This window comes from Panthera onca, chromosome E1, assembly GCF_046562875.1.
Source record: "Panthera onca isolate mPanOnc1 chromosome E1, mPanOnc1 haplotype 2, whole genome shotgun sequence".
NCBI lineage: Eukaryota > Metazoa > Chordata > Mammalia > Carnivora > Felidae > Panthera > Panthera onca.
In genome coordinates, this window is record NC_138352.1 from 59,734,223 (window position 1) to 59,743,881 (window position 9,659).

Consider the following 9,659-nt stretch of genomic DNA (forward strand, 5'->3'; position numbering starts at 1 on the left):
TAGCTCTGTGACCCTGGCAAGTTACTGAACCTCTTTGAACCTCAGTTTCCTCATCTGAGATGGATAAAAGGACAGCACCCAGGTCAAAGGGCATGTGAGCGTTTCCTGCCAGTCTACCCCCTCCCCACACAGATCTAGGAGATAGTATTTATAAGGTTCTTACGTGGTGGTCTGACACAGAGTGGGTGCTCTCTAAATATTAGCTATGGTTATTTAGGAATGCCCTAACTACGACTGTCATGGTCACATGGTCACAGGAGGTAAGGGAGGCAGACAGAGCCAGGAGACTCAACGTGTTGTCTCCAAGGAGCAGGGCTTCTTGGATTCAAGTGCAATCACAGAACTTAGCGACCACGTCACATTCATCAAGATATTTAACCTCCCTGGAAGAAGAACAAAATCTAGTCACCCAACCTCTCCGGGCTCCTTGGAGGCTTGAGTGAGGTGCCATACCTGGAAGTGTTTAGTGCAAAGTGTGTTCCTGTGATTGCTGTCACTAACCCAGAACTGAAAGAGGAGTCACTTGCCCAAGATCACACACAGTGGTACCAGATTGAGAGCCCAGGTGTCCCAGTTTAAACCTTGCTGATGCCACTTTCCAGGTCAAACAAATGAAACTTTTCCACCATGGAAGAGGATGATGTAACTGGGCTGCTTCCTGTTTCTGCTGCCCAGGCACGCTTGGGCTGTGGTGAGCATTGGGCCCCTTGGCCCACCTCCTCCCAGAGCAGCTGTGATTCTGGGACCTGGCTGCCCCCAGATCCATGGGAAACTTCCAGCAGACCTCTTCCCTTTCTGGAAGAAGGCAGGGTTCATGGTCCCCTCCTGCAGCTCCTCTCTAGGGCACAGACCCAAAGCCAGTGGGATGGAAGTGTTTTTATTAGAGCTTTGGTCAGACGGGGCGCAGCCGGGCTGGGGCTTTAGCAGGTGCTGGGACGCTATCCAGCCCCAACCCACCCCTCTCCCAGGAGGCGCTACCCCGGAGCGGGAGGGCAGCGCATCCGAGCACAGGAAGGGACCCCGCCAAGACCTGTCCCCAGTCTGGGGCGGGCTGACGAGCTGGGTGGGTAATAAACAGTCCTATTGTACAAATATACAGCGCGGGCCAGGGCGGGGGCGGTCGACAGCGCCTCCCGGGAACCGCGACGGTGCGCTCTGGACCCGGCTCTGCGGCGAGGGCGAACGAGCAAGGAGAGCCTAGCCGGCGGCCCGGGTGGTGATGAGGGCGGGCCGGGGGCGTCATAGCCAGGGAGGGCCGGCAGCCAGGGCTGGGGCAGCGAGGGGTTGGGTCGCCCTCAGCCCGCTGGGAGGGGGGCCCCGGGGGAGGGGGGAGCTGGGTAGGGGACGGAGGGGGACGCGGGGAGCTCAGTCGGAGTAGATGATGAAGCCGGAAAATGTGCTGTATTTGTTGCTGTTGCCGCCGTGCGCTTTGCCTCCGTCGAGTTTGATGAAGACCTCATCCCCCGCGTCCAGGTGCAGGATCACGCTGTTGCTGGCGTAGTCATAGTTCTGGTCTGCGTCCTGGGCTATGGCGCTGGCGCGCACCTGCGGGGGTGGGGGTGGGGGTGGGAATAAGGGGGTGGGGAGAGTAGGGATGGTGTGTGTGAGAGGGTAGGGGGGAGGAGGGAGAGAAGTAGGGTCGGGGAGGGAGGGGGACTGTCAGAGGTAAGGCAGCCACGTGGGTAGGATCTGGAGGCCCTAAAAACCTGCCTTCAACTCTGCCTGCTTCTCTCGCGTCATTCCCCACCCCTTCCAATCATAAGTGTATGTTTTGGGAATGGGTTATAGAGGAGCCCTGGATTTCTAGGGCAGGTGTAATCTGGGTCTGAATTAGGAATCAAGGTGGAGTTGGCCTCCTTAACTCCTCTAGGTCTTACCGTCTGGCCTGCAGAGGACGTCAACAAGCCTTCAGGGATGGCCCAGCCTGGAACTCCCTCCTTGCAGAGAGGAATTCTCTGGAACACCAGGGGATGGAGGGCCATCCCTTCTCTCCTTATCCCTTCCTCGCTGCTTTAATTGTAACAATAATGCCTTACCTTTCAGCCACACCCACCTGTTCTTATGTCAGCGGATGGACACAGGGATGGACACCTTGGCCCCATAGGTCAGGTGGCTAGACTAATGCCAGGTGGCTACTAAGCAACCACCCTAGTACCAGAACCCAGTATTTCAACTCCTTGTCTGTAGTTCGTTCTGGGGTCTTTCATACTGGAGCAGTGAGATGGAAGGTCTGGTAATTATTTCCCCTCCCAAGGCTCAGATAGAGCCTGCATCCTGGCCTCCAAAGAGCTATAGCTATACCTGTGACTATTATCCCACCCACAGAGGACCTTGGGCTCCTCCTGTCTCACCACAGAGTGGTAGAAAGGAAGTGGGTGGAGGGAGGGAATCCAGGCTTTCCATCTTTGTGTGATCCTCAGTCTGATCTGCTATCCCTGCCAGTCCTTGTTTTGATGGGTGAGGGGAGGGACAGGCAGTTCAGTGAAGCAAGAGGGCACCAACATTTGTGTGTGAAGTCTGCTGGTCACTTCTGGGGGCTCCGACTATAATCATTAGATACTGAGGGTGAGTGATGGTGAACAAATTCCCTCCAGGCATTCCTCTCCAACTGAGGCAACACAGGACCTGAGCCATAGGATCTGGGGCCTTTCCAGGATAGCCTGGGTGGAGAATGGGAAGACAGGGGACATCTCCAAGGTGCAGGCTTGTGTTGGGGGGAGGCTGCATTGAGTGGGGTTCTCTCAGTCAGGCTTTTCAACAGCCCCTCTCCAACCAGCCCCTTCCCTGAAGGCAGCTCTCCCAAAGGCTAACAGTCTGGGCTGGACCAAGCCAAATTAGGGGAAGGGTCCATTCTCCTTCCTGGGCAGGAGACAGAACTGCAGGTCAGCTGTGCCGAAGCTGCTGAGTCAGCAGCAATGCTACAACGGGGGCACCCAACGTATTTGCATGCTGGCTGCCATTTAAAGCCCAGATCCTTCCAGCCCCTTCTCTCCCCTCAATCTCTTCTTCCCCCGACCAGGGGCAAGAACCGTTTGGGGACACTTAGCTGGGAAAACTCACAGTTCAGCTAAAGGTGGGGAAAAGCAAATGAGGGGAAGATGCTGTCTTTCAAAAAGCTCAATTTCTCTGTTCAGAAAAAGGATGAGAAGATCCCGCCTCACCACTGCCACCTTTATAAAAGCCTTCAGATGGTGGGGGAAAAATTTTTAATCTTGATGGGGCTTTGTGTTACTAGGAAAGTGCTGAAAGAAAGCAGCCAACTTCTATATTGTTCCCTGGGCCCTAATCCTCATAGTATTTATTATTACGTATGCATTTCATTATCTTTGCTAATAAATTACTACTAATAACAATTATTTTTATTACCCAGATTAATTGAGCCTTAACTCATTAAAACAGTGTGCTTCTTAATAGCCAAATCCATTAGAACACAATCATCTGTCATCAGGAATCTCCTGGTGATGTGACAGGCATCAGAACTCTTATGCTTATGTTTATTATTTATTCATCACCATGATTGTTACTGTGATTATCCTAATTATCCACGGAGGCAGGAAAAATTGATGCCCTTCCATCCTTAGATAGTAGGGGGATCCAGGAATGGAACCCAGGGGTCCTGATTCTCTGCCTGAGACAGGAAACAGTTGAGGCATCCAGCTTCTGGAGGCCATGGGGAAGTTTGGGGAATTGAGGCTGCCATGGAAGTAGGAAAGCAAGTCTGGGACTTGTCACGAGGGGGCGCTGTAGAATCACCTCCTCAAGGGCTACCAGGGGAAGGGAAACTGAGGCAGTGGTCTGACCAGGGCCCTGGAGGGAGGAGTGGGGAGAACCCATGAAACAAGCTCCTGCCCCCGGATCAGTGCTGGGGTGTTGGATGTACAGGAGTGGCTCCCACAGGCAACCAGCCTGGCCCACAGGGGACACTTGTGCTTTCACATATTTCCTGGGTCCCTGCTGAGTTAGGCACTGTGCTCTGTGCTGTGAAAAGCATTCAGGGCTAGCTAGAAAAGGACAGTGGGGAGCCCCTCTCCCACTGTCAGGCATCAGGCTGAACTCCAGTGAGGCCTTTATGCTGGAGTCCTCAATTTATCTACTACCCCATCTCTCACCTCACTCAGGTTCTGTTGTCCAAGCCCTTCCCCGTTTGTGATATTCACCTCCCCAAAGTCCCTGCCCTGGACAAGTGGCACCCTGGCCATAGACCCTGGTCCATCCCCACACAGCCCCTCTCTCCTGGCCCAGTGTATTAATTTCATGTCTTCCCTGACACCCGAACTGTGGATATTTGAGGCAGCTGCAGGGAGCTTACCTCACTCAGGGCACCCACTCCTAACTTACAGCCCCTTCCTCGGGCTCCTCAGATCCCCATGTCCTAAAGACCAGGCCTTGGTGTCCTCGGGCTACACAGTGGTGACTCAAGGCTCCCCTTGGGGAGAGGGGCTGGTGGGCCTCAGGCAAGGACAGAGCGGGGGACTCAGCGCTTCAGTGACCTCTCCCCTCCCTATCTTGCCGAGGGAAAGGCCAAGGACCAATTTCAGTCCTGCCTTCCTGAGGAAATTCTGGAAGCATTTCTTCAGGCAGGAAGCCAGAAAGGAAAAGCACAGAGCCCAGCAGTGCCCCAGGTCTTGCAGCCATGGGAGGCAGAAGCCCCTCTGTTCTGTTCCCGTCCATTGCCCAGAGCCATCATTTTGTCTCTGCTCACTTGAATGTCCTCTTCTACCTCTGAGCCAGCCTTTCCCTGCACTTGACCTTTTTATTTCCTCCCTAGCCATGTCTCCTCACCTTGGGGACCAGCCCAGTTTTGCCATCCTCTCCCCTGACCAGGTTGGTCTGAGTGGGGGCAGGCACCAGTGAATCATTCCCTCCAGCTAACACATTTAGGGATGGGAGTTGCCAGCTGGGCCCCCAATCCCCCTCTAACACACCAATCGCTGGGGTGTGTTATTGGGTGGTTACTATTATCTCTCCTGCACAGACCATGAGGTCCTGTAGGGCAAGTGGATCAAACCCCTGCTACCTAGCTCCAAACCTGCCTCTTAGTCGGGGCTCGAAGTGAGTACGTGGGATGACTAGTGAGACTTAACGAGTCTTTTGAGCAATCTGGAAGGACAAGTCACAAAGAACGTACGGGAGAGGGGTGTAGGCCCCAGTTTTTAGTGGGGGGGGGCATGGTCTGAGTAACTGTTAAAATGCTGGATCTGTGAACCCCCTAGTTAAAGCCACCTCCTATTTTCTACTAGCCTGTGGTCCCACCTCCAGGGAGTACCTCTTTGTCAGTTTGTGCCGTGCCTTGCCCCTACTGAAGGGGGAAGAGGCTTTGAGATGGTTTCACCTCCCAGTGACTGAAGCAAGTGATCCTGCCCAAGCAGACATCACCTTTGGGGTCTCCTCTGCCTCATCTCTGGAGCCCCACTGGAACCTCCTGAGGTGGTACAAGGCCTAGGGCCCACTGGTGCTCTGGTGACCAGCTTCCTATCCAGACAAAATGGGCCCCCAGTCCCCTTAGACCTCAGCTCAGTGCCAGCCCAAACTTTCTTTGGGAAAGGAAGAAATTCTATTGATGAAGGTGACATTGCTGCATCCTTTATTGGTGATTAATAAGGGAAATCGTGGGGCTGTCTGCAGAGTGAGCTCTCACTGGATACTGAGGCCTCCCATTTGGTCAGGAACCAAGGACAAAGAGGAGAGACACGGGAAGCCTCATAGAGACCAAGTGAGAGAGAAACACTCAAGGAATAAAGAGGGGTGTTAAGCCTGGGGGGAGAGAGGCCAGAGACTCAGGAGAGACAGATAGGACTGGTAGACACAGGAGACAGACGGGGACAAGAGACAGAGTAGGAGAAAGAGGCAGGCAGGAGAGAAAGAAGAGGGGGCAGACTTACAAGTGCCTGGTAGTCTTTGTGCTGACTCCCAGGCCTGTCCTTTCCCCCACCCCCAAGCCAGGGTCTACCTGCAGTGGGAAGGATTCCAACAGGGTCCGGGGTCCCAGTCGCAGGAAATTTCTTCCCAACTCCCACCATCCTAGCTTTAGTTCTGACCCATGCTGGTCTCCTTCCACAGGAATGCTCCGCCTCACCGCCCTCCCCCCCCCCCCCCCCCCCAGTGGCCCTAGGCCATCGTGGTCTGGGAGCCCTGGAAAGGGAGGGAGTAACAAAAGGAGAGTGAGCTGGGCAAAACTGTCCCCCTAGGGCAGGATTAGGTCGAGGCTGGTTCTGGGGCAGCAGTTGCAGGAAGAGCACCATGTACTACCCTCACAGTACCAAGGAGCCCACCTAGCTGCCTGCTAGCTTCAGTCTTTGGGATGGGGAAAGTGAACGCAGAGGATCCCCTGACACTCCTGGAGTCAGGAGCTGCAGCTGCAAGATCAAGGGAGGGGGAGTTTCCACCTCTTTGCCTCCCTCAGGAGGAAAAACTTTTCCCCCCAGAGGTTGCTTTCCTGCGCCTGTAGCTCTGACACGGTGGGAAGCGGCCGGGCAGCCCCGCGTTTTGCAAAGGGCGTCAGATCGGCGCAGTGGTCCCTTCTCAAGGGCGGAGGATGGATTGCAGCTAAGGCTTCGCGCCCCTGGCTCCCTTTGCCTCTGTGCCCAAAACATCTCCTACAGCTCTCCTTGGCTTGCGCGCCTAGCGGTGCGCCTGGACGCCCGCGGGCGCGGAGGCTGCCTTCCCTAGAGCCCATCATTGCCCTCCCCTAATTGCCCGCTGGTATCAACCAGAATTCCAGCTCTCAGATATCGCTTCCCGAGGGCCAAGCCCCCAAGGACCAGTCCGCGCGCCTGGGAGCCCTGCGCTGTGATTATTTGCATTTATCTCCCGCATTTCCAAGCCGCGCGCAGGTGCCCAGCGGCGTCTGCCTTGCAGCCAGTGCCCAGGAACCGAAGAGTTAGTGCCAACAGGCCCACCATCCCCGCATGTGATGCCTAAGCGGGGCCGCTGTAGGGTCTCTACCTGTGCTCGCTGGTACCCTATGCCCCGGGCTCCCTGGGTGCCCTGCCCCCAGGCCAGCCCCATGCCCCCGCCGGGCCCACCTGGCCGTTCTTGCAGAGGTCCGCCCACATACTGGTGCCGTCGCCGCCTCGCATGAGGACGTGGTAGGTGAAAAAGTAGGTGCCGGGAATGTTGCACGTAAACTTGCCGCTGGTCGCGTCGTAGTTGTTGCCTAGGTTAGTGACCACGTCGTCGAACTTGAGCACCTCGTAACCCTCGTGAGGGTTCTTGAGGCCGGCGTAGAAGGCCACGCGTGGCACCGTGGTGTAGGTGGCCGTGCTGATTGCGCCGCTGCCCCCTGCACCCGGCAGCCCGGGAGGGCCGGTCTTGCCCGGCTCACCCTTCTCCCCGGGTGGCCCCACAGGACCCGGAGGACCTGGATCCCCAGGGGGTCCGGGGGGGCCCGGCTTGCCTGTGCGGCCCGGCTTCCCCTGGGGGCCCTGCACCAGCGTGGAAGGCGGGGGCGCGCCGCTCTGCTCGCTCAGGGCGTCGCCGCCGTCGGGCCGCGCGCCGGCGCCGGGGCCCCGCGCGGGGTAGGGGTCGCATACCATGCGGCAGGTGCCCAGCATCTCATAGTGGCCGTCCGGGCCGCCCGAGCTCACCAGCACGGGGATGAGCACCACCAGCACCAGCAGCATCACCACGCCCGCGGCGGCCGCCAGCAGCGTTTTCCGGCCGGCGCGGAGCCTGGGGAGCGCCGGGCCGCCCGGCCGCGCCGTCGGGGCAATGGTGCCGGCGGGCGGGGGGCGCGGGCAGGACGCCCGCGCTCAAGGGCGGTCCGGCGGGGCTGCGGGCATGGGGCCGGGCCCGGAGCGCCGCGCTGCGCTGGATGCGCTGCCGAGCCCAGCCTCCGGCTCCTGCCTCGCGCCTCCCTCCCGCTGCGCGGCCGGACTGAGAGCGGCGGCAGCCGCGTCCTGCCCGGCTCCTCCCGCCTCCTCGCGCTCGGGCCACCGCCCCCTCCGCCCCGCCCCGCCCCACCAGCTCCTCGCGGCTCCGCGCCCGCGAGGGGTGGGGCTGCGGGCGGGGTCGGCACCTAATTGGGCCGCTGGCGGAAGGGCTCCGCCCACCCAGGGGGGCGGGGCCGCGGGCGGGGCCGCGGAGATGAAGGCCAGAGCCCAGAGAGGAACCCGGAGACTCCGCGAGCTAGAGGCTGAGATTCGGAAATGGGGAGGATACTAGAGTCTGGGAAACAGCAGAGTCTCCTACAGGAGATGGGGGAGTAGAGGCCGAAAGCCGAGTGGACGAGAGGGCTACAGGGAGAGCTAGAGAGCGCCGAGGGAGACAGAGAGGAGAGGCCTCGAGGGTTTGTTTCGAAGAAAACCGGGAAGGGAGGCTCCAGGGGCCACCGCACGCAGGGTGTGGAGGCTGGGTCGCGGGTTCCCCAGTCTACGGGGATAGAGAACAATTGAGGGGAGTATGAAGCGGGGAGCAGAAAAAGGACCAGGAAGAGGATGAGAGGGAAGAAGAGAGGAAGGCAAAAGGAAGATGGGGACGGGGGGGAGGGGGGGCATTCTGCACTCAGGCCTCGCAGACCACCCATCCAGGAGATCTGAGGATGGTGTGCCTGTCAGGGTGCGAGATCTGCGAGCACTGACAGCAGCTGGCCCTCCTCTTTTCTGGCGCCCAGCTGGCTGTTCCCTGGACCCATCTTCCTCCAGGATGGGCAGGATATTCTACCCATACCTCCTTGCCTCTGCCCCTTCCTCACCGAGCTCCAGGCCAGACAAGGCTGCTTTTTCCTGGGGGTTGTGTAGGGTCCTCCATTTTCCTCTGATGACACCTCTTATCCCTGCTTTCAGACAAGGGAGAAGTGGGAGCCCTAAATAAGAAAGTGGGCACCCCACCTCATTTCTACATTCTGACCAATGCAAACAATCCCTGAGTGGTAGCTCCCTTTTCAAGCCTCCAAGAGGGGGGATAGGTCTCCTCCAGCCCCTTAGCTCCTCCTCCACCCTAGCTTCCTCAGCAGCCCCCTAAATCTTCTCCCCGTCAGGTTGCATGAGGCAATCCTCTTCCTCAAGTGCAGTAAAGTGTTTAGGTTGCATAAACGGAAATGTGTCTGCTTCCATCAAAATATTTGTCACATTATTTGAGGCCTCGCTCGTGCTGCTCCACTGCTCCTCCTTCACCCTCCTTTATCCAGCCCACCAGGGAGGGCTCTGCCATTGGGAGGCCTCTGGCTTCCGCTGAAGGATGACCCTCCAGCCTCTTTCTTTTCTCCTGAGAGGCCCCCTGCCACCTCACACTCTCCCCCTGCTGACCTGTCAAAACGGTCCACATGATTCTCAGACTTTCTCTACCCTAGGTTGAGACTGATTACCGCCACCCCTGGGAGGAGGAAAGGGACACGAGAATATGAAATGAGGAACTATGAAAGAGGACCTTCCAAGCACTGATGGCAGCGTGAGGTTGAGTGGCCCCCACCACCAAAGAAGGAGCAAAAACCCTCAATAAATAGCATTTGTCCTGGGCTTTCTGTGTGCAGGGCCCTGTATTGAATGCTTTACATACATGATCACACTCAATCTTCACACCAATCCCTAGAGGTAAAACCCATCATTATCCTCATTTTACAGATGGAGAACTGAGGCTCTGACAAGTTAAGAGATTTGCCCAAAGTCACACAACTAATAAGTGGTGGAATCGGGATTCAAACCCGCAGCCCGACTCCAGGC

The 9,659-nt window shown here is 57.5% G+C and overlaps 1 protein-coding gene across 1 annotated transcript; it reads right to left on the reverse strand.

The window, feature by feature from the left end:
* Positions 1-861: 861 nt before the first annotated feature.
* Positions 862-7,941, reverse strand: C1QL1 (complement C1q like 1). The gene is made up of 2 exons (XM_060645867.2): positions 7,026-7,941; positions 862-1,545 (listed from the first exon to the last, which is right to left on the reverse strand). The coding sequence occupies exons 1-2, from the start codon at positions 7,620-7,622 to the stop codon at positions 1,366-1,368; spliced, it is 777 nt and encodes a 258-aa protein (XP_060501850.1). The 5' UTR covers positions 7,623-7,941; the 3' UTR covers positions 862-1,365.
* Positions 7,942-9,659: the final 1,718 nt, after the last annotated feature.